The sequence below is a fragment of the Mobula birostris genome, chromosome 8 (genome assembly GCF_030028105.1).
Source record: "Mobula birostris isolate sMobBir1 chromosome 8, sMobBir1.hap1, whole genome shotgun sequence".
In the NCBI taxonomy this organism is placed as follows: Eukaryota; Metazoa; Chordata; class Chondrichthyes; order Myliobatiformes; family Myliobatidae; genus Mobula; species Mobula birostris.
Genome location: NC_092377.1, coordinates 32,065,570 through 32,090,571, shown reverse-complemented (window position 1 = coordinate 32,090,571; position 25,002 = coordinate 32,065,570). Strand labels below are relative to the sequence as shown.

General features: G+C 42.3%; 1 protein-coding gene across 3 annotated transcripts in view; it reads left to right on the top strand.

Annotated features, from left to right (window-relative positions):
* LOC140201218 (tetratricopeptide repeat protein 7A-like) overlaps positions 1-25,002 on the top strand; it is a 260,896-nt gene that overhangs the window by 143,456 nt on the left and 92,438 nt on the right. For all 3 annotated transcript variants that reach the window (XM_072264960.1, XM_072264961.1, XM_072264962.1), the window contains one exon: positions 5,721-5,881. In XM_072264960.1, coding sequence (XP_072121061.1) covers positions 5,721-5,881 — 161 coding nt within the window. The remainder of the gene's footprint in view (positions 1-5,720; positions 5,882-25,002) is intronic.

The following is a 25,002-nucleotide window of genomic DNA, read 5'->3' as shown; positions in this document are numbered from 1 at the left end:
ACACTCAATCTGCTTCTGATCCCTCTATGAGGACTGGTGTGTGTTCCCTCATCTTACCATTTCTGAAGTCCACGGTCAGTTCATTGGTCTTTCTGACGATGAGTGCGAAGTTGTTGCTATGAAACCACTCAACTAGCTGGTATATCATGTTCCTGTATGCCCTTTCGTCACCTTCTGAGATTCTGCCAACAATCAGTATATTTATGAGCCACACTCATCTATGCAAGTGGAGAGCATTCCATCACATTCCTGACGTGAGCCTTGTAAATGGTAGGCCAGTAGGTGATGAATTTGTTACAGGAGAGTTCTGAGCCTTTGATCTGCCCTTGGAGCCACAGAGTGGAACTGGCTGTTCCAGTTCAGTTTCTGGTCAGTGGTGACCCCCACAATGTTACAGTGGGGGATTCAGTGATGGTAACGCCATCTGATGTCGGGATAAAAGCTGAATTTTTTCATGTTAGTTATCGTTATTGTTGGGCACTTGTGTGGTGCAAATGTGAGTTAAAATTGGCATGTTGCAAAGGTAATGCTACAGTTGTTATGGGGGATTTCAACATGCAGGTAGACTGGAAGAATCAGGTTGGTACTGGACCCCAAGGGAGTTTGTGGAGTCCCTCCAAGATGGATTCTTACCAGAGCCTACCAGAGAGAAGGCAATTCTGGATTTAGTGTTGTGCAATGAACTGGATTTGATCAGGGACCTCGAGGTAAAGGAGCCATTAGGAGGTAGTGACCATAATATGATAAGTTTTAATCTACAAATTGAGAGGGAGAAGGGAAAAACAGAAGTGTCAATATTACAGTTGAACAAAGGGAACTATGGAGCTATGAGGGAGGAGCTGGCCAAAGTTCAATGGAACAATACCCTAGCAGGGATGACAGTGGAACAGTAATGGCAGGTATTTCTGGGAATAATGCAGAAGGTGCAGGATCAGTTCATTCTAAAGAGGAAGAAGGATCCTAAGGGAGGGAAAGATGCTGAAGTCAATTATAAAAGATAAAATTACGATACATTTGGATAGCAGTAACAGGATAGGTCTGAGTCAGCATGGATTTACAAAGGGAAAGTCGTGCTTGACTAATCTTCTGGAATTTTTTGAGGATGTAACTATGAAAATGGACAAGGGAGAGCCAGTGGATGTAGTGTGCCTGGACTTTCAGAAAGCCTTTGATAAAGTCCCACATAGGAGATTAGTGGGCAAAATTAGGGTACGTGGTATTGGGGGCAGAGTACTGACATGGATTGAAAATTGGCTGGCTGACAGGAAACAAAGGGTAGTGATTAACATGTCCCTTTCGGAATGGCAGGCGGTGACCAGTGGGGTAGTGGGGTTCAGTGCTGGGACCGCAGCTGTTTACAATATACATTAATGATTTAGATGAAGGAATTAAAAGTAACATTAGCAAATTTGCAGATGACACAAAGCTGGGTGGCAGTGTGAAATGTGAGGAGGATGTTATGAGAATGCAGGGTGACTTGGACAGGCTGGGTTAGTGGGCGGATGCATGGCAGATGCAGTTTAATGTGGATAAATGTGAGGTTATCCACTTTGGTGGTAAGAACGAGAAGGCAGATTATTATCTAAATGGAGTGAACTTAGGAAAAGGGGAAGTACAACGAGATCTAGGTGTTCTTGTACATCAGTCACTGAAAACAAGCATGCAGGTACAGCAGGCAGTGAAGAAAGCTAATGGCATGCTGGCCTTCATAACAAGGGGAATTGAGTATAGGAGCAAAGAGGTCCTTCTGCAGCTGTACAGGGCCCTGGTGAGACCACATCTGGAGTATTGTGTGCAGTTTTGGTCTCCAAATTTGAGGAAGGACATTCTTGCTATTGAGGGAGTGCAGCATAGGTTCACAAGGTTAATTCCCGGGATGGCGGGACTGTTGTATGTTGAAAGATTGGAGCAACTGGGCTTGTATACACTGGAATTTAGAAGGCTGAGAGGGGATCTGATTGAAGCATATAAGATTATTAAGGGATTGGACATGCTGGAGGTAGGAAGCATGTTCCCGCTGATGGGTGAGTCCAGAACCAGAGGCCACAGTTTAAGAATTAGGGGTAGGCCATTTAGAACGGAGTTAAGGAAGAACTTTTTCACCCAGGGAGTGGTGGATATGTGGAATGCTCTGCCCCAGACGGCAGTGGAGGCCAAGTCTCTGGATGCTTTCAAGAAAGAGATGGATAGAGCTCTTAAAGACAGTGGAATCAAAGGTTATGGGGATAAGGCAGGAACTGGATACTGATTGTGGATGATCAGCCATGATCACAGTGAATGGCGGTGCTGGCTTGAAGGGCCGAATGGCCTACTCCTGCACCTTTTGTCTATTGTCTATAAATGTTACTTGGCATGGATATTTTAATTACAGCATTCTCTTTGCTACGTGAAAATACTTTGGAACATCTCCACATGACGAAACCTGTGCAGGTGAACAGATTCAGGTATTTATTTTCCCCATTTTAATTGTTCCTCATGCACTAAAATTTCCATCATGTGAGATGATTAGTGCTCAAAGGCTTCAAGTGCTTCAAGAGGTTGGATGGTGCAATTCACATCCAGCCTCAAAAATAACCTTGATCCCCTTCAATTTGCCTATCACCACCACATGTCAACAGCAGATGCTATTTCATTGTCTCTCCATTCTGTTCTCAACCATCTGGATAACAAAAGCACAGAGGTCAGACTACAGCCCGACGTTTAACATAATCATTCCCTCTATAATTATCACCAAGCTCCCCTGCACTTGTGTCTAGATCCTTGACATCTACATTGGCAGGCCTCAGTCAGTATGGAATGGTAACAACATCTCGTCCCCACTGACAGTAAACTCAGGTGCAAGTCAAGGCTGCATCTTTAGGCTCTTTACACCCATGACTGTGTGACTAAACAAAGCACCAGTCCCTTGACAAAGTCGCCGATGACACAGTTGACATTGGTATTGAATAAATCAGTATGCAGGAGTGAGATGGAGCAGCATATTGAGCAATTCAGCAACAAGATCTCACCTATCATAAACTAAACAATTAGTCCCTTGGTTTTCTTCAAAAATGGAACTTGGTAGATCATGCTTTTGGTTTTGGATTGGCAGTGGAATGATGTTAACATCTTAGGTGATTTGTGCTGGACCCAGCACATAGATGTAATCATGAAGAAGGCTCACCAGTGCCTCTTCTTTCTTAGACACTTGAAATTTGGCATGTCACCAAACACTTACAAACTTCTATGCACTTACTGTAGAAAATATCCTCAGTGGCTGCACAGTGGCCTGGTGCGGCACTTCCAATGCACAGGAATGCAGGAGACCACAGACAGTAGGGAACATCATGGTCTATGATGGCATAGCCGTTCCCTACTATTGTCGGTATCTACAGGATGTGCTGCCTCAAGAAGGCAGCATCTGTCACTGAGGATTCCCACCATCTGAGCTAGGCCCTCTTGCTGCTACCATTGGTCTGGAGATAGGGCACAGAAGAGTGCAACATAGGAACAGATCTTTCAGCCTTTGATATCGATATGAAAATGATGCTGAGTTAAACTAAATCTCTTCTGCTAGGATATGATCTGCATCCCTCCATTACCTGAATATTCATGTGTACAGAATCTCTGGTCCAATTCAAAAGCCTGAAGGCCCACATGATTAAGTTCAGAAAAGGCTACTTTGCTGCAACCATCAGATTGTTGAGCTGACCTGCACAACTCCAGTCCTACCTCAGCAGCAGAATATTATGGCCACCTCTTACACTACCATGGATTTGGTTCAAATAATGATTTTGCACTACTATCTTGTGCAGATTTTTTTCTTCATTGTCATATAAGATTTCTGTATAATTTATGTCCTGTGTATTGTCTGAATCGACGTGCCTATGATACTCCTGCAAGCAAGTTTTTTGTTGTACTTCACTGGACTTGTGTATATGAGAATAAACTCAACGTGGACTTGGAGCCATCACATTAAAGGCTGCTACTGTTCTTACCTTTAGTCATATACAAACAAAGATTACTTGGCAGGATACACTAATGTTACTTGTTGCTGATCATACTCTTCCCTAGCTCAAGATTACAAAGTCCTTTTGTTTCCATTTGAATATTTCCAGCATGTTTTCCATCATGTCTTTCCAGCATTGGGTACTAGCTTCCACGCCAAATGTCATTACCTATATCAGTGATGATTAACCTGATTCTTATTCTAAATTTGCCTAAGGATTCATTGGGGAAAATTTGCAGTGGGTCCCTGCTGCACAACTTTCTAGTCGATGACTAAAGCTGTTGGTCTGCAGCAGTGCTTCCCAACGTCAGCTAGTGGTAGGAGTCCGTGGCATGATAAAGGTTGGAACTCCTGGTCTAGAGGGATTTTTCTTTAATTTCTAGCATTTTCTTCTAATTTGTATATTAGCCAACTTCTCTCCAATGCAGAAATTAGAAACATAAAAACATTTTTAAGTCTTCTATCTTTTTATATTCAAAGTAAGAAGAGCAATCAGGTTCTTCCTGGACTTGAATAACATTGTGTCCATCACAATGCTGGTTTTAACAAATGTAGCGCACCAAAAACACTGAAACAGTTTCTCAAGAACATTAACTGAGGATGTTCGCCAAAGTCAAATTAGTCAGGTCAAGTACAATATTGTCAAATGGGAAATATTATTCCCAGCAATGTTTTTCATGATCTAACTACCTCTCATCACCTATCTTGAATGTTTTACTTGCAGTGGGTTCACTGGGATTTGCAACTATGATATGGCAAGATGCCAGATATCTGGAGACAGGCCGGATGGATACATATTTTGGAACAGAACTTTTCTGATTGCGTGCTAGATTTAGACACTATTGCAAGGTTCTTCACAAACCTAAATTAAATAAGATATATCCTCGGGCACCAGATATGATTTTTTCTCACAGCTTGTAGTGACAATGTTTTATGAAAAGGGCACTATATTCCGTCTTCTTTTTCCAACATAATTTCCCTTTTATTCATTCTTTTGATTAATCATTTTATTATTATATCTATTGTTCTTTTTACTTCTTTTATCTTTTTGTCTGATCTTTGCTTCTTATTTTTTTCTTTAAACTTCCATTGCTATTACTGTCATTGATTGACGGATGATTTAAATGCTGCTTTGAAAAAATCTTTCTCTTCTAGGTGATGTTTCTAAAAGAGGTATTGTTAAAGTTGCTGTTTAAATTTCTGAATAGTACTTAGTGAAGTTTAATTGATAATTATGCAATGACTTTCTGTTTAATTGAATCAACTGTTTTGATTGATACATCTTCCTTCCATCTTCTTGTAGCTCCCAACAATTTGCATATGCACACTTAATGCAATCTTTGAGCAGTTCCTTATTTTTGAGTTAGCTGTATTACTAGTGACTATTATTTATGGTGAATTAACAAGCAGTAAATATTTCAATTCACCTTCATCTTCTGCCTTTGTCTCCTCGGTGCTGTAAGTGGCAGCAGACCTATTTTTTAATTCCCTTCTTACAGACTAATTTAATTGACTCTCTTTAAAGCATTTCTTTCCTGCATTCATCCCTTTGATTGGCTAGTACCATTTGGAAGAATAAAAAATTAATTTCAAGTGACAGGGAATTAGAGAACAAATTTAGTTCCTGTATTCTAAGGCAGGTTATGACAATCCAGAAGTTAGCTGATCTAGGGCTTCTAAGTGTTGTTGCAGTTTTATTATATACTTCCCCTGTGTTTTGTTTCTTTTGCAGATCTCTGAAGCGATTGAACTGTTACAAATAGCCCTTAAACTCAGGAATGATGACATGCATTCTCTCCATTTACTGGCACTTCTGTTTTCTGCTCAAAAACACTATCAACAGTCTTTGGAGGTTATTAACATGGCAATCAACGAATATCCTGAAAACTTCAGGTATTGTTAAAGTATTCATATCTGAGGACTTATTCCCATTATCTGTGATTGATACCTTCCCATTTGTCAATGGTAGTTAGGAACTTGTAGAAGGAGCTTCTGTTGCCTTAATTAGTACCAAAGTGGATTTCATTCTGAAGGTAATAATTTATAGAACATGCATGAGTTGTACAAAACATAGCATATGATAAGAATGGTAGATCATGGGAAAGTGAACTTACAGTTTTCAGAAATTTCGAATGTGTACAGAGTAAATGTAATTTAAATATTTGACTTCTTGAATTTTATAATTTTCAATGTAACTGATCTCACCAATTATATCTGTTTTCTCTGGAGCGGTGGAGACTGAGGGGAGATCTGATAGAGGTTTACAAGATGATGAGAGGCATGGATAGAGTGGACAGAGAGTATTTGCTTCCCAGGGTTGAAATGTCTCATACCAGAGGGCATGCATCGAAGGTGAGAGGGGGTGGGTTCAAGGAGACTGCGAGGGTAAGTTTTTTTTACTCAGAGGGTGGTGGATGCCTGGAATGCACTGCCTGTATGGTGGTAGAAGCAAATACAGAGATGTTTGGATAGGCACATGGATGTAAGGAGAGATATGGGCATGGTGTAAGTAGGAGGGATTAATGTTTTGGGTGTTTTTGATTTGCTTTTTAGCTGGTTCAGCACAACATTGTGGGCCGAATGGCCTGTTCCTGTGTTGAGGTCTTCTATGTACTCATACTGACTAAATTTTGGAAATTAATTATTCTAGCATCAAGCTAGGTGTTACTTTTGAGTAAAAATAAGCATGCTATAAACATTGTTGCTATAAAATGAACATTGTGGGTAGAATCTCAGGCGGCAACGAGAGTACGTGCAGGAGTGAGATACGCCAACTAGTGGAATGGTGCCACAACAACAACTTAGCACTCAACGTCAATAAGATGAAAGAGCTGATAGTGGACTTCAGGAAGGGTAAGACGAAGGAGAACATACCTATCCTCATAGAGGGATCAGAAGTGGAGAGAGTGAGCAGCTTCAAGTTCCTGTGTGTCAAGATCTCTGAGGATCTAACCTGGTCCCAACATATCAATGTAGTTATAGAGAAGGCAAGGCAGCGGCTATACTTTATTAGGATTTTGAAGAGATTTGGCATGTCAACAAATACACTCAAAAACTTCTATAGTTGTACCATGGAGAGCATTCTGACAGGCTGCATCGCTGTCTGGTATGGAAGGGCTACTGCACAGGACCGAAAGAAGCTGCAGATGATTGTAAATCTAGTCAGCTCCATCCTTGGCACTAGCCTACAAAGTACCCAGGACATCTGGTGGGACATTGATAGGATGCAAAAGTGGGCTGAGAAGTGGCAGATGTAGTTCAACCCAGATACGTGTGAGGTAGTTCATTTTGGTAGGTCAAATAGGATGGCAGAATATAGAATTAATGGTAAGACTCTTGGCAGTATGGAGGGTCGGAGGGATCTTAGGATCTGAGTCCATAGGACACTCAAAGCTGCGCAGGTTGACTCTGTGGTTAAGAAAGCATACCGTGTATTAGCATCATCAATGGTGGGATTGAGTTTAGGAGCTAAGAGGTATTGTTGCTCTATAGGACCTTGGTCAGACCCCACTTGAGTACTATGCTCAGTTCTGGTAGCCTCACTATAGAAAGGATGTGGAAACCATAGAACGGGTACAGAAGAGATTTACAAGGATGTTGCCTTGATTGGGGAACATGCCTTATGAGAATAGGTTGAGTGAACTCGTCCTTTTTTCCTTGGAGTGACGGAGGATGAGCGGTGACCTGATAGAGGTGTATAAGATGATTGAGAGGCATTGATCGTGTGGATAGTCAAAGGCTTTTTCCAGGGCTGAAATAGCTAGCACAAGAGGGCACAACTTGGAAGCAGGTACAGAGGGGATGTCAGGGTTAAGTTTTTTGTGTAGAAAGTGGTGAGTGCGTGGAATGGGCTACTGGCGACGGTGGTGGTGGCGATTACGATAGGCTCTTTTAAGGGACTCCTGGACAGGTTCATGGAGCTCAGAAAGATAGAGGGCTACAGGTAACCCTAGGTAATTTCTAAGGTAGAGACATGTTCGGCACAGCTCTGTGGGCTGAAGGGCCTGTATTGTGCTGTAGGTTTTCTGTGTTTCTATCTTCAGGGAGTGGTGTCTCAGAAAGACAGCGTCCATTATTAAAGACCTCCAGCACCCAGGGCATGCCCTTTTCTCACTGTTACCATCAGGTAGGAGATACAGAAGCTTAAAGGCACACACTCAGTGATTCAGGAACAGCTTCTTCCCCTCTGCCATCCGATTCCTAAATGGACATTGAAGCTTTGAGCACTACCTCACTTTTTTTTAATATACAGTATTTCTGTTTTTGCACTTTAAAAATATCTATTCAATATACTTAATTGATTTACTTGTTTATTATTATGTTTTATTTTATTTATTATTATTTGTTTTTATGTCTGCTTGATTATGCATTGCTTTGAACTGCTGCTGCTAAGTTAACAAATTTCATGTCACATGACGGTGATAATAAACTTGATTCTAATTCTGATATAAATATTGCAGTCAAATTTAGAAGAGGAACATGTACAAGTCTGTATATCTGTTCCTTTAGAGATCTACACAGAGCACAATAGATCACATAAGAAAAGAGCTGGTAACTCATGGTAATGAGGACATTGGTTGTTTGCATTATCTATTGTTAGTAATGTACATTTATCATTCACCTGCAATGAGAAAGCAAACAAGGTACATCTTCTGGAATCCATTAGGAAAACAACATTATATTTCTCTTCCAAACTTTTCAATCCTTAAAGTGGCAAACTATATTTCATTCTTACCCACATTCTCTCATTGATCTTTGCAGGCCTCTGCTCCTAGCTTATAATTTACCGTAAGCAATCTGAATGCCATTGACTTGCTTAAGGAATGTAAAACACCACAGGGTAAAATTGTTTAAATTTTTCTTAATTAGCCACTTCTAAGTTGCTGATCCATTACTGACATTGCCATTCACTCTGCATCTTTAATGAGGAGCTGGTTTCTGCTGCTGACATGCACAGCTTGATGAAGGCTTTAAATTTAGAAGCTGTTATCAAAATCATCTTATAAACTTGAAGAACTATTACAGTACTTTATAAATTTTGGGGATGTAGATCATTTTCTTCATGAGGCCTTTGGCTTAAACCATTGGGTGATGCAGCTGCTGATTTTTTTGGGAATTTTAAGTTTCCAGAATGTTAGCAACAATTCATGAACTATTCTTTCAGTAACTATCATCATTAGGCTCCTAGATCTGTTGGATTAATACCGTGCTTTATCTTTGACTGCGTTATACCTATTAGAAAATGCTGAAGTTCTCTCTGACGTAGTATTAGCTGCTCCACTTATCTAATTTTGGAATGTGAGTCACATTTATTGTTTCTCCTGTTTTTATTTCCCTTTGAAGAGGGTAGCAAATATCCTTAGTGGTAGTAAGTATTTTGACCCTGTCTGATGAAGGGATGTCATATATGTCCAGATGAGAAGAGTTTTATCGATGGAGTCTGATGTGATATGATCCCTGCTCCAGAAAGAAATCATTCAATTGTTACCATAGAGGAACAGACATATGCACCTTAAGTTTGTCCTTGCTTGTCAGTCCTATTCTTCTGCTGTTTAGTTTTACCTGTGGCACTGAGAACTGACGTAGAATTTCACAGCAGTCAGGTCCCTGACTCTGTGGCTCAGAAGGGAACGGGAGAGAAGGGGCACACTGTGGTGACAGAGGATTTGTTAGTTAGGGGAACAGAGAGGAGGTTTTGTGAATGAGAACAAGACTCCCAGACGGTATGTTGCCTCCCAGGTGCCAGGGTCCAAGACATCTCAGATGGACTCCTTGGCATTCTTAAGTGGGAGGGTGAGCAGTGATTGTGGTCCATATAGGTACTAATGACATAGATAGGAAGAGGGACAAGGTTCTGCAAAATGAGTATGGGCAGTTAGGTGCCTGGTTAAAGGGTGGAACCTCCAGGGTTGTGATTTCAGGATTGCGACCCATGCCATGTACTAGTGAGGCCAGAAATAGGAAGTTCATACAGTTTTAACACGTGTCTAAGGAGTTGGTGTAGAAGGAAGGGCTTCAGATTTTTAGATCTTTGTGCTCTCTTCCAGGGAAGGTGGGACCTGTACAGAAGACGAGCTTGCACCTAAACTGGAGGGGGACTAATATGCTAGTGGGAAGGTTTGCTAGTACTGCACAGGGTGGGGGGCTGCAGGGTGCAGGGGAATGGGAAGCAGAGATAATGGAGTGGTTGTGGAGACAGATGTTAAAATCTTAAAGTCGGGAGATGAAATGTCGAGCATGGTGGGACTAATGTACTGAGTTGTGTATATTTTAATACAAGAAGTATTGTAGGAAAGCAAGAGGAGCTCAAGGCATGAATCAACACCTGGAATTATGATATTGTAGCCATTAGTGAGACTTGGTTGCGGGAGGGGCAGGACTGGCAGCTCAATACTCCCGGGGTTCCGTTGTTAGAAGTAATGGAGTGGGAAGGATTAGAGGGAGAGGGAAGGCATTACAAATCACGGAAATTGTAATGGCACTGCTCAGTCATGATGGATTGGAGAACTCGTCCAGTGAGACTTTATGGTGGTATAACCACTTTAATGGGGCTACATTACAGACCACTCAACAGACTGCAGGATTTAGAGGAACAAACTTGTGGGAGATTGCAGAGTTTTGCAAGAAACATAAGGTTGTGATAGTAGGTGATTTTAACTTTCCACATATTGACTGGGATTCCCATACTGTACAAGGACTCAATGGGATAGAGTTTCTTAAATGTGTTCAGATAAGTTTCTGTAATCAGTACATAGAAGTCCCAGCTAGAAAGTTTACAATACTTGATCTGTTATTAGGGAATGAGACAGGGCAGGTGACAGAAGTTTGTGTAGGGGAACACTTTCTGTCTAGTGATCATAATGCCATTAGTTTCAAGGATGGGTCTGGTCCTCAGGTTGAGATTCTAAATTGAAGAAAGGCCAATTTTGATGGTATCAGAGAGGATCTAGCAAGTATGGATTAGGATAGGCTGTTTTCTAGTAAAACTGTACTTAGTAAGTGGCAGGTCTTCAAAAGTGAAATCTTGAGAGTACAGAGTTTGTATGTGTCTCTCTGATAAAAGGCAAGGACAGCAGGTTTAGGGAACCTTGATTTTCAGGAGATATTGAAGTCCTGGTTAACAAAAAAAAGAAAGTATATAGCAGGAACAAATGAGGTACTTGAGGAGCATAAGAATTGCAAGAAAATACTTAAGAAAGAAATCAGGAGGGCTAAAAGAAGGCATGAGGTGGCTCTAACAAACAAGGTGAAGGAGGATCCTAAGGGTTTGTACAGATATGTTAAGAGCAAAAGGTTTACAAGGATAAAATTAGTCCTTTGAAAGATCAGAGTGACAGTCTGTGCATGGAGCCAAAAAAGATGAGGGAGATCTTAATTTCTTTTTGCATCTTTATTGACTCAGGAGACAGACACAGAATCTATAGAAGTGAAGTGAGGCAAAGCACCATAAACTTCATGGAGTCTGTACAGATTACAGAGGAGGAGGTGATTACTGCCCTGAGGCAAATCAGAGTGGATAAATCCCCCAGGGTCAGACAAGGTGTTCCCTCAGACTGTGTGGGAGGCAAGTGTAGAAATTGCTGGGGCCCTAGCAGAGATATTTAAGACATCCTTAGCAACAGGGGAGGTACCAGAGGATTGGAGGATAGCCAGTGTTGTTCTGCTGTTTAAAAAGGGCTTCAAACATAAACCAGGAAATTATAGGCCAGAGAGCCTGACATCAGTAGTGGAAAAGTTATTGGAAGGTATTCTGTGTGTCTGGATATATAAATATTTGGATAGACATGGACTAATTAGGGACATTCAGCATGGCTTTATGTGTAGAAGGTCATGTCGAACCAATTGAGGAAGTTTCCAGGAAAGTTGACAAAGGCAAGGAGTGAACGTTGTCTACATGGACTCAGCAAGGCATTTGACAAGCTCCTGCGTGGGAGGTTGGTCAAGATGGTTCAGTTGCTTGGCATTCAAGATTAGGTAGTAAATTGGATTAGACATTGGCTTTGTGAAAGAAGCCAGAGAGTGATAGTAGCTGGTTGCCTCTCTGACTGGAGAAGTGTGACTACTGGAGTGCAGCAGGGATCGGTGCTGAGTCCTTTGTTGCTTGTCATCTATATCAGGGGTCCCCAACCTTTTTTGCGCTGCGGACCGGTTTAATATTGACAATATTCTTGCGGACCAGCCGATCCGGGGGGGGTGAGGGTGGTAGGTGGGTAGGGTTGCCAACGGACAAGAGTAGCAGTCAAATACGTTGTGTTTACCCCGAGAAAGACTACCATGACCATGAAACCTTGCATGGGCACTTGTGTGCGCATGTGTGTACGTGCTGATTTTTTTCTACAAATCATTTTTGGCGATTCTGTTCTGGGGGGTGGGGGTGGGGGGGGTGTTTATCACGACCGGAATATTGGTGATAAGTGGCTAATACCCTCAATTTCGTTTCTAAAAGGGTTTATCTAACGAATTTAATATTAAACACACAGCACATATTTTCCTCGCATGAATATAGTGATAAGTCAATTATCAGGGGAGGACAGGGGAGCTTGAAGTAAGTATTGAACGAACTTCCAGTAGAAGTGGTAGGGGCAGGTTCGATATTATCATTTAAAGAAACATTGGATAGGTATATGGACAGGAAAGGAATGGAGGGTTATGGGCTGAGTGCAGGTCGGTGGGACTAGGTGAGAATAGCATTCGGCACGGACTAGAAGGGCAGAGATGGCCTGTTTCCGTGCTGTAATTGTTATATGGTTATATGGTTATATAAGTGACTTATAAGTCAATAGCATCATAACATCTTAAGTAACGTTTGGATATTAAACACACAGCACATATTTTCCTCGTATGAATATATATAATCATTGCAACTCACCAATATCGCTGAATCAGTGGGAGCCCTGGGCTTGTTTTCCTGCAACAAGACGGTCCTATTGAGGGGAGATGGGAGACAGTGATACTCGAAGGGGGTTCCTTACGTCCAGTCTATTCTGCAATTTAGTTTTTGTTGCATTCATTGCAGAGATATGTTGGAAATGGAAGCAACGTTTTCAGTGCTTTCGTGGCTACCTCAGGATATTCAGCCTTGACTTTGATCCGGAATGCCAGCAGAGATTTTATGTCAACGTACTTTTCAGCCTGCCGTCATTTGCAAGCTCGAGGAGTTGATCTCCTTCCCGCGCTGACATGGATGATGCGCGGGTAATGACCTCGTGTGCGTTCAAGCTCAACAGTGGGCGTGACAGGGAATGAGGAAAGGTGCAGCTGACTCATATCGCCAAATCATATCATTTCCTCGCGGCCCGGTAGCACATGCTTTGCGGCCTGGTGGTTGGGGACCGCTGATCTATATCTATGACCTGGATGATAATGTCGTTAACTGGATCAGCAAATTTGCGGATGACACCAAGATTGGGGGTGTCATGGACAGTGAGGAAGACTATCAAAGCTTGCAGTGGAATCTGGACCAGCTGGAAAAATGGGATCTGGACAAAGGGATCTGGGAATACAGATCCATAATTCATTGAAAGTGGCATCACAGGTAGAAAGGATTAGAAAGAAAGCTTTTGGCACAATGGCCTTTATAGATCAAAGTATTGAGTGCAGGAGGTGGGATGTTATGTTGAAGTTGTCTTGGATGTTGGTGAGGGTTAATTTGGAGTATTATGTGCAATTTTGATCACCTACAAATGAGAGAGGTAAATAAATTTGAAAGATTACAGAGAAAATTTACAAGGATACTGCTGGGACTGGAGAACCTGAGTTATAAGGAAAGATGGAATAGGTTGGGATTTCATTCCCTAGAACGTAGAAGATTATGGGGAGATTTGATAGAGGCATAGAAAATTATGAGGGGTATAGACGGGATAAATGCAAGCAGGCTTTTTTCCACTGAAGTTGGATGAGACTACAACTAGAGTTCATGGTTCATGGTGAAGGGTGAAAAGTTGAAGAGGAGTTTAGATAGGCACATGGATGGGAGGGTTACGGTCTGGTACAGGTTGATGGGACTAGGCAGTTTAAATTGTTCGGCCCACACTAGGTGGGCCGAGGGCCTGATTCTGTGCTATTGTTTTCTATGACTCTAATTCTTATTTCCTTATGTGCCAATCCAGTTCTCGTTAGGAAGCCTGATTGACTTTGTTTTTACCAATGTTACCAACAATTAGTTCCAAATCATCATTACTGTCCATTTGTTTTATTATTCAGTGTATAGTAAGGCCAGAATTTTATATTTGCTGGTTGTTGGAATTAACTACTAATGGATATGATCTTCCATTTCCTATCAAAACTATCATGATATTGCATGCAGTGGATAACCAACAGGGGAGCTTGTAATTCTCTGTGGTAGACCGTGTGGCATTGCTGAGAGCTATTGAAATAAAACTGTAGTGTATCATCAAGTTTCTGTAGCACCACCATGTCATGTTGATCTTCCATTCAGGCAATCTCTCACCCCTTTCTAACTAACAATATCAACATGTCCTGTTGTATGTTGTTTCTTTCCCCACCTTGTGGCGCACCGTGCGGCAACTTTGCCGTTTCTTTAGCATTTTTGTCTTTTTTTTAAACGAGGCCGAGTTACTAGCTCAATATTCAGCCTAGCCCCGATGGAAGGCGTGCATGGAGCCAGCCGGATTTGAACCTGGGACCACTTACCTTGAAGTCTAGTGAGGATGACACTATACCACAAATATGCCCTGTTGTTTCGATGTTATTAGCCTCATTAATCCATGTAGTAACAACATCCACATTCTAGCTTCACTTTGAATCAAGCCATTATTTTCTGAATTTCCCCATGAAATGTGTCCCTGGGCCCAACTTCTTGTACCATACTTCAGTGCTTCAGTGGAGACATTACTACACCTACTCTACTAAGTCTTATCATAATCTTGAAGGCAGCTCCTTGTAAACTCTGTCTTCTGTTTTCTGTTGAAGAAATATCTCCAGTCTAGATGATCTTTCCAAAGAACTTAATCCCTAGGTTTTGGTATGATCTTTCTCTTGTTCCTCTAAAATCTTTTCATAGTGTGAATTGAGAACAGTTGACATTTAATCCAAGGTTTTGTACAAGTTCAACATAACTTCTCTGCATTTTGCTTTTGTTCTATTTTCTTTTGAACTATGCTTAAGCAATACTTTACAATACTTGGCCTTTTTTTAAAACCTACGTCACCCCTGGGTAATTGTATCTCAGATCACTCTGTTCCTCCACCAAACTTGGACACTTCCGAGGGTTATCTTTGCCTCCTCATCCTACGTACCAACATGCATCGCAACGCTGCTTTTACATTGGTATTCGATTGTCACTCATGCTCATTGTTTAAGTTAAGTTCACAGGGGAGGTCATGTCTCACTAACTTGATTGAGGATGTTGAGGAAGTAAGAAGATTGATGAGGGTACAGCAGTGGATGTTGTCTACATCGACCGAGTTTCTCATGGTTGGCTGATCCAGAAGTTTAAGGCTTGTGGAAGCCGCAGTGAGCTGGTAGTTGGATTTAAAATTGGTTTGGCTGTAGACGACAAAAGATAATGGTAAAAGGGATTTATTTTGTCAGAATATTGTGACCAATGGTATTCTCAAGGAACATGCTGGGACCTGTTTGTTTGTAATATATAAGTTATTTGGATGAAAGTGTATGTGGTCTGATTAGCAGGTGTATGGATGACATAGAAATTGGTGAACAAAGTTGTCAAAGGACACAGCAGGATATAGATCAGTTGGAAACTTGGGCAAAGAGATGGAGTTTAAACTGGACGGGTGTGAGTTGATGCATTTTGAGAGGTCGTATACTGTAAATGACAGGACCATGAGGAGCATTGATATACCAAGGGATGTTGGATGCAAGTTCACAGCCTCCTGAAAGTGGTAACACAGTAGATAGGGTGTACAAAATTTTGGTTATGCCACAATTGGACTACTGTGTGCACTTTTGGTTCACCAGGATGTTATCTGGATTAAACAGTATAAGCTATAAAGAAGACTAGACAAATGGATTGCTGGAGGATTGAAGACTGAGGGATGACCTGATGGAAAATATGTAGACTTATGGTAGTTATAGTATCTCAGTCTCCAGTTTTTGATATTTCCAAAGTGGAAGTATCAAATACTAGAGGCATAGGTTTCGAGTGAGAGGGGAAGAATTCAATGGAGATTTATGTGGCAATTTTTTCTACAGGGGGTGGTATTGTTTGGAACACAGTGCCAGAGGAGCTGGTGGAAGCCGATATGATGGCAACATTGAAGAAGCATATAGAGCAACCCACGAACAGGCAGGGAACAGAGGGATATGGACCCTCTGTTCCAAATAGATGGGATTTATTTTGTTGCCAGTCAACACAGACATCACAGGCAAAGGGCCTGTTCCTGTGTTTTCCTGTATCTATCTCAGTCCTCTGTTTTAACTTAAGTTCTTAATGTTGTCATGGTCTGGTCCGTGATGTTCACGTTCCGGTTCACGGTCCGGTCCATCGATCCGTATTCCAGGTTTTCCGGTTTCCCTTGTCCTGTTGTGTGCCTTAATTGAGGCACTTGATTCTCATTTTGGGCTGGCTACATAAACAGCTCCTGGGTTCAGCTTCGGTTGCTGGACTGTTCCCTCCCCTTCCCTTCCTTCTGAAGCCTCGCTTGCTACCTTCGCCTGTGTCCTCGCCTATAACGCCCTCAGGTTCAAACGCCAGGGCAAGATCATGGCCATGCAGTGTCTAGATAAGGAACTGTCTTTCGTTGTTTGGAACTGTCTCTTTGTGTCCTCACCTTCGCTAGGTAGTTCTGGTTGTTTGCTGCTACCTTGAGTTGGGAACTTTCTCTGTGTCCACGCCTTCACTAGTTAGGTCCCCGGCCCCGAGTCCTGTTCCCAAGGAGGGGTCCCAGCTCTGTGCTTCATGTTACTGTTCTCTCATGGCCGAGGCTCTGCGTTCCTGTTCTCCCTCGTCCGAGGCTCTGCGTTCCTGTTCTCTCACGGCCGATGCTCTGCGTTCCTGTTCTCACTCGTCCGAGGCTCTGCGTTCCTGTTCTCTCACAGTTGAGGCTCTGCGTTCCTGTTCTCCCTCGTCCGAGGCTCTGTGTTCCTGTCTCCCTCGACCGAGGTTCTGCATTCCTGTCTCTCTCGACCGAGGCTCTACGTTCCTGTCTCCCTCGACCGAGGCTCTGCGTTCCTATCTCCCTCGATCTAGTCAAGGCTTCATGTTCTCGTCCCATCCATGTGCCTTGCCCAGCCCAGGAGTACAGTGCCCAGCCCGGTGCTGGGGTTCCCTTGTCCTGTGCTTGAGTTCCCTCGTCCTGTCCAGGAATCTCACGTCCAGTCCTGTTACCACTCCTCGTCCTGTAGCCACGTCTTGCTCGAACCTAGATCTGGGGTCCGAGCCCGAGTCAAGACCCAGGTTCCGGGTCCCTGTTCAGTCTCTGGCTCGGAGTCCTTGTCCAGGTTCCAAGTTCCTAGTTTCTCATCCAGGTTCCGCTTTCCTAGTCTAGTCCTAGCCCAGGCCCTGTGTCCTAGTCTCGTCCAGGGCCTGTGTCTTGTCCGGCGTCGTTTCTTCCCCACTTCCCTTGCTTGCGTGACACACCTTGTCCTATTCGTAGTACCTCAGTATCTGTGTCTTGTTCCCAGCATCCCCGTTATGACAAATGTGGGGTCAACTGTAACTTTTGAAATTTGAAATTGTACTTCTCCAGACTCTCCATCAGCACAGGTGCACCACGAGGCTGTGTGCTTAGCCACCTGCTCTCTCGCTTTCTGTTCATGACTGTGAGGCTAAGCACAGCTCCAATGCCGTTTTCAAGTTTGCTGACGACAGCACTGTCGTTGGCCGAATCAAAGGTGATGTCACAGGAAAGCAGCATTTGTAAAGTGAAAGAGTCGTCGTTAGGTCACATCTGGAATTTCCAGTTGGCGGACCATTTCCCTCCACGCCGCTCTGACATATTGGGAAATCATGTTCGTGGCAGTTTACAGCAGTGGTTTGCCTTTGCCTGCTGCCGGGTGAGTTTAAAGAGATCACCACCTCTCGCAGTGGATGACCAGGACATCTAAGTGCCTTGTCGTGCTCTCAGCGCTCAATCCGCCATGGCCAGACTTCACACGCTGGGACAAGCAGATCCCCTACCTCACCGAGGGTCGAAGACTTGTCGGCTACCCTCACCTGCTTTAGCTTGTCTGCCGAGACGGTTTACCGGGGTGTGGCCACTGCGTGCGTTACAGCTACTTGGAGCAAAAGGTGAGAGCGGAGCGCCAGGTGGGGACCAAAGGTGGAAAAGCTGCCCTGAAAAGGGCACGGCAGGCCCCCCCTACCCACCAGAGGTGCTACCCCTTCCTACACACCCCATACACCCCAAAGTGAAAGAGTAGTGGATGACAAAAGTTAAGTGTGAATGAAGTGAAACAGGTCATAGATTGATAGAGTTATAAAGAACGTAAGTGGCCCCTCTGGCCCACAACATACTTGCCAACCTTATTGCCTAAATATGCCAATCCCATGTTCCTGGATTAGGACTGTAATGACCCCCACCCCACCACCACCACCACCACCACCACCACCAATCTGGGGTTTAGATCAATAGTAGTAAAAAGTAAAGGTGGTATGAGTGAGTGAAATGTTGTCTTTGTCAGTCACTTAAATCAAATACATTCTAAGTGTGAGAATCAAGAAAGGTACGGATGCTTGAAATCTAAAATCTAAAGAAAATGCTGGAAACACTCAGTGGGGCATCTGTGGAAAGAGAAACAAGAATGAGCATTTCGGGTCTGACCAAGGGTTCTTCATCTGAAACATTAACTATGTTTATCTACCTGACTGGCTGAATGGTTTCCAGCATTTTCCATGTTACATAATAAGCAATTGACTTAACTCTTGGAGATCAAACCTGATAATTGGAAAATAACATTTCCTCTGTAATGTTATATATTCATGATTTATTATTAGAAAATCATGAATATATTCCCTTGAGATGCATTAATTTAATATATCTCTCACATACTGCTCCTGTCAGTCAATGCTTACAACAGATGATTTGAGGTTTGCCTGGATAAGGGCGACCATTTTGTGGTGAAGGTTTTTAATGGTGTAATGATTGAATACTTTTATTTCCCACAGCCAACAACAAACTGAATTGTTAAGCTGTCAGACTAAGTAATAATTAAAAACCCAGATTTCAGCAGAGCAGCAATGAGATCATATTCAATTACTGTCATAAGTTTTAACTTTATGATGAGCTTTAGTGATCCTTAATAAATTTGGCAATGTTTTCTCTGTGTTGCATGATAGCAGTGATTAGCTAAGCTGTCATCTTCAAGTCCCTTGTTAAATCATTCAAGGATTCCTGACAGCTGCGCAATTGCTACCCGCGTTTCTCTCTGTCCTGATATTATATGTGCCACTCCAACCTAAATTTAATACTCTGATGTCTACTTTGCAAAACAATGAAGTAGGAATGTCCGCATCTCTGGGGAGGGAAAGAGAAAGAGAGGTGAGCGTTCACAACTGAACTGGGAAATGTTAGCAGCAGCTCAACAAACAGACAAACGCAGTCGGTGGATGGAGGTAGCAACGAGCCGAAGTATGAATTCATTGGAATTGAATTGTGCCCTGCAATGACAGATGGCCGGCTGCCGAGACAGACTGTCAGCGTGACAAGATTCCCTTCACATTGCCGACTAACCTGCATCCATTAACCTGCTTGATCTGGCTACAGTCAGCCCAATTCCCAAATGTAAAGCTCTACTGCCAAAAGGAAATAAAGTGTTTTGGTGGTTTTGTTTTGAAACACCGTTTAAAAAATATCTTTAGCCGCGCCTCACCTGCACACTGGGAGCTTTTGGTGACCTTTCCCCTGGAAAATACGGAGGAATAATCTCAAATTACACGTTTGCATTCATATTTAAGTGTTTTGTCTAGTTAGGCTGAACAGCTTCATCTAAGCTTTAGAATGCAGAACGCATTACTATTCAGGATTGTTACTTTGTTTAAATGCTTTTCCGTAATGTTATTTCTGTCTATATTTACCGTGAATTTTCATGAGATAAGCTTGTGAGTGCACCAATCAGATCTCATACAAGTTGCTGAGTGTATCTCTGCAGTGTTCTTAGTCGTATGGCGGAGAGAGGTTAATTTTTAAACGGAGCGGGAGTGAGGAGAGACAGTCTGCGGTTCCTCCATTTTAGACCTCTATGTCTGCGAGCTGTACCCTGGAGTACACTCGCTTCCGTTGATTCAGCCTGCGGTGGAGCTGCAGTATGACTAATGACAGCCACTGCAGTTTAACACTGAGATCAGCAGAGGCGAGGCAAAAAGCGCCGTGCTGCAGCTGCCGTGGCTGACACTCGCCAATGCAGTTTAATTTCGATGCGATTGCGTCAGCGGGTTATTTGCAGCACCTGCCGGGTGGTTCCCTCTCACTGTATTAGGGCTGTGTGTGAGTACAGACTGTTTATGTGGCTTTCACTTTGTATCGCCTGCAGCATTATTTTCCAAATGTTATCTTCAGTGATTTTGCCTTTACTATAACAAATAATAATTTTGAAACAAATGTATTGTCGAAGTCCATGTTTCAAACTCCATTAGTTTTACTTCAGTAGGTTATATTTGACTATCAGTTAATCAGCCTTTCGCGCCGGTGCCCATTGTGGGGGTTTTGATGACCGCTGTGCAGAACAGGCGCTGCCAGCTTTGCTGAGGTCTCAGACGGAGAGCTGTCCCTCTCGGCATCCCTTCAGACTGAATCTCAATTGCCTGAACGTTAATTTGCCCTTCCAATCAGCTCATTCGGTAAAGTCTCCGAGCGGTGTAGGCGAAGGTCATGAACCTCCTCTCCGGGTGATTAACTTGTCTTGCGGAGCGGGGTAGCTACAGTACTTAGTTGTTGCTGTCAGAGAATCATATGTGAAACACATGGCAGACAGCAGAATGTTTTCTTCCGCATTGTTGATTCTATCAGCAATTTTATATCCATAATTAGAGCCGAGTTAATAAAGCGATTAGTAGCTAAGCTAACCTTTAAATGAAAAATGAGTTGATACAGTAATGAGGAAAATTTCTTGTCGGCCCACGAAAACCATTTACCCGTTGTTCAATTTGCATATCTTGTAGATGGAGGGGGGAACCACGGCCCAATTTTTTAAGTTAAAATTGCGCCAATCTGGTTATTAACGATTACAATATTTTAAAACATTTATGGGAACAGAATGACTTCGCTAACTGCCACTGGCTTCAGCTATATGGTGACGGTAATCTAACCTGCAGTGACCTACTGAGAGAAGATTGCTGTGCATTTAATGGATTTTAGGCGGTGCACCCTAACAATACAAATAAAGGAACGCCTTTATTGGTATTTACCCGAACTAATTAGGCTTTCAATATATATGCATTTTGCTGCACCGAGAAATGTACTTCACCAGAAATGAATCATTATCTCAGCGATGTTGTTACACATATTGTACTTAAGTATTAGGAACTGGGGCAGACTTCTTCAGGGCATCCATAAGATCATGGCTAGTCTTACTGTAATCACAACACTGCATCCCCGAATACAGTACCAGTGGTGACCACTTCCACTCACTTGCTTAACGATTTTTTTCTTATCCCTGCCATAAAAATATTCAAATATTTTACTTTAATTTACATTTGCAGGAGAGCTCAAAGGCACATGATGCTGAGAGATGCCTTGTCTCTATTTTAAATGAGCCACCATTTAGTTTTAAACAGTGGCCCTCTAGTTCTGCATTCTGTCACAGGAGGAAACATATTCTCCACATCAACCCTATCAAGACCCTTTAGAAACTGTATATTTCAATCAGATCACCTCTTCTAAACACCAGCAGATACAAGCTCAGCCAACAGGATCTCTCCTCATAAGATCAATCACTCATTAGTTTGCAAACCCTTTTTTTAACTGCTTAGGCATCAATATCCTTCCTTAAATAAGGGGGCAAATTCTATACAATATTCGTGATGTGGCCTCACTAATGCCCTATGTAACAGAAGCATAATCTCCCCCTACTTTAGGATGCAGTCCCACTAGCAAGGAACCATAGCATTCCGTTAGCTTTCCTAATAACCAGCTCTAAGAGCATACTAACCTTTTTCAAAACATAGACATGGTCACACAGAACATTTGCACCCCAGGACTCTGCTACCTTTCACCATTCTGATGTTTTAATTGTTCCTTCCAAGGGATGGCACGATTGCATAGCAGTTAGTGTAACAGTATTATAGTACAAGTGACCCAGGTTCACTTCCGCCACTCTTCATTAGGAGTTTGCACATTCTCTTTGTGACTGAATGGATTTTCTCCGGGTGCTCTGGTTTCCTCCCACATTCCAGTTAGTAGGCTAATCAGTCATATGGGTGCAACTGGGCGGCATGAGCTCATTGGAAGAACCTGTTACCGTGCTGTATCTCCAAATAAAATGGGCAATTTCACATTCCCTAAGAGAATGCTCCATTTTTCTACTCTTTGTCTACTGACTTGACCTATGTACATCCATTTAATCTCTTTAGGTTCTCTCCTTATCCTCAGCAAATTTCGCATTCTTAGCTTTGGTGGTATCAGGCTGGCATAGTACCTGGTAGCTCCAGTAATCTGGGTTCAGTTTCGACCTCAGGTGCTGTATATATGAAGTTTGCGTGTTCTCCCCATGACACGTGTTTTCCCCCAGATGCTGTGTATAGGGAGTTTACGTGTTCTCCCCATGACACACGTGTCCCCCCTGTGCTGTGTATATGGAGTTTGCATGTTCTCCCCATGACACAGTTTTTCCCCAGGTGCTGTATATATGGAGTTTGCGTGTTTTCCCCATGACACACGTGTTCCCCCTCCCAGGTGCTGTGTATATGGAGTTTGCGTGTTTTCCCCCAGGTGCTGTGTATATGAAGTTTGCGTGTTATCCCCATGACACACATTGTTTTCCCCCAGGTCCTCTTGTTTCCTCTCACGTTGGCAGGTTAATTGACAATGGTAAATCATCCCTAATGCACAGTTGAGTGGTAGAACCTGAGAAATAGTTCTTGGGAATGTGAGGAGGATAAAATTGGGTGAGGTAAGATTGGTGTAAGTGGGTGTGTGATGATCGTTTCAAAAATGTACTATTCTGTGAGATAGGAAAAGTAATAAATTAACTGAACAAGAATATTAGACCGAAGAATCAATCAGTGGGGAATCTTCAAAGATCATAGACTAAGTATATTCTTGCAAAATGAAAATCAATCAATCTATAAATGACTTCTTTCTTAATGGGAGTAGGGTTCCTGTGTCTTGAGGAACGTGGGCAAAAAAACATTGAGAAACTGTAGATTACATTTATTGGGTTAGGTCAAAAGCAGCTTGTAGGCTGTGATAGCATTATTGGAATTAGTGAAATTTAAAGTATATGATATAAATGGGACTAATCATATTGGAAAACTGAGATTAAAAGGGAGATTATGAGCTAAAAAAGCAGATCCCATGAAAGTAGATGAGTACTTTCATAGATAAATAAATATTGATATTGTAATGCAGTTCTGCAGCTTGGAAATGAGTGACAGAAGGTAAATATGGAAAATTGTGAAATAGCAAAGATTATATTGAAACTAGAAACAGAAACTGATTTCCTAACATCATTTATGTGTTTCATTGCTGTCTTTATAGGTCATGCTGGAGAAGAAAAGATAAGTTATGTACATAGATTCTGTATCAAATTTAGTTATAAATCACTAATGTACAAAATTGCACAGATTTATGGAGCTTAAGGATGTAGATGCTGGGGTAATTTAAAATTTTAAGACTAATATTATTGTATTCTACTTAAATAAGATCCTCAAGGGATATAGAGAAATAGAGGCTAAATGGAATCAGTCACAGTCTAACTGAATAGTTTAATATATTCCAGAGTCCAAATAATTCAATCCTGACCTTTTATCACTTCAGATTTTGCTGAGTGAGGGCCCTTAGCGTCTTACAAAAACCCATGTTTTAGTGAAAAGAATTATCAAAGGGTACAGCTGGACATAGATCTGCTGGAGATGTGCGAAGAAAAATGACAGCTGAAGCTTAATTTGACAAGTGTGAGGTGTTGCACTATGGGAGGTCAAATATGAGGTGGGGGGGAATATAGAGTAAATGGCAGGACTCTTTTGGGCTCTTGTATATAGAGGATAAGACAATAAGCCATAGGAGTGGAATTAGGCCATTCAGCCTATTGAGTCTGCTCCGCCATTCCGTCATGGCTGATTTATTATCCCTCTGAATCCCATTTTCTTGCCTTCTCCCTGTAACTTTGATGCCCTGACTAATCTAGGATCTATCAGCCTCTGATTTAAGTATACTCTGTGATTTGGCCTGCATAACTGTATGTGGCAATGAATTCCGCAGATTTATTACCCTCTGGCTAAAGAAATTCCTCCTAATCTCTGTACTAAATGGATGTACCTCTAGTCTATTCTGAGACTGTGCCTTCTGGTCCTATACTCACCCACATCCACTCTATCCAGAATTTTCAATATTCGATAGGTTTCAATGACATGCCCCCTCCCCCCATTCTTCAAAATGTCTGCGAGTACAGTCCCAGGGACATCAAATGCTCCTCATACCTTAACCCCTTCATTCCCAAAATCATTCTCATGAACCTCCTTTTTATCATGAACCTCCAATGCCAGCACATCTTTTCTTCAATAAAGGGCCTAAAGCTGCTCACAATACTTCAAGTGTGGTCTAACCAATCCCTTATAAAGTCTCAGCATTAATTACATCCTAGCTCTTACATTCCAATCCTCTTGAAATGAATGCTAACATTGCATTTGCCTTCCTCACCACTGACTCAGACTGCGAGTTAATCTTTAGGGATTCCTGCACAGGGACTCCAAGACCTTTTGCACATCTAATATTTGAATTATTTCCCCACTTAGAAAATATTCTACACCTTTATTCCTTCTCTTAAAGTGCATGACCATACACTTCCCTATACTATATTCCATCTGCCACTCCTTTGCCCATTCTCCTAATCTTCTTCTGCAAGACTCCCTGCTTCCTCAACACTACCTGCCCCTC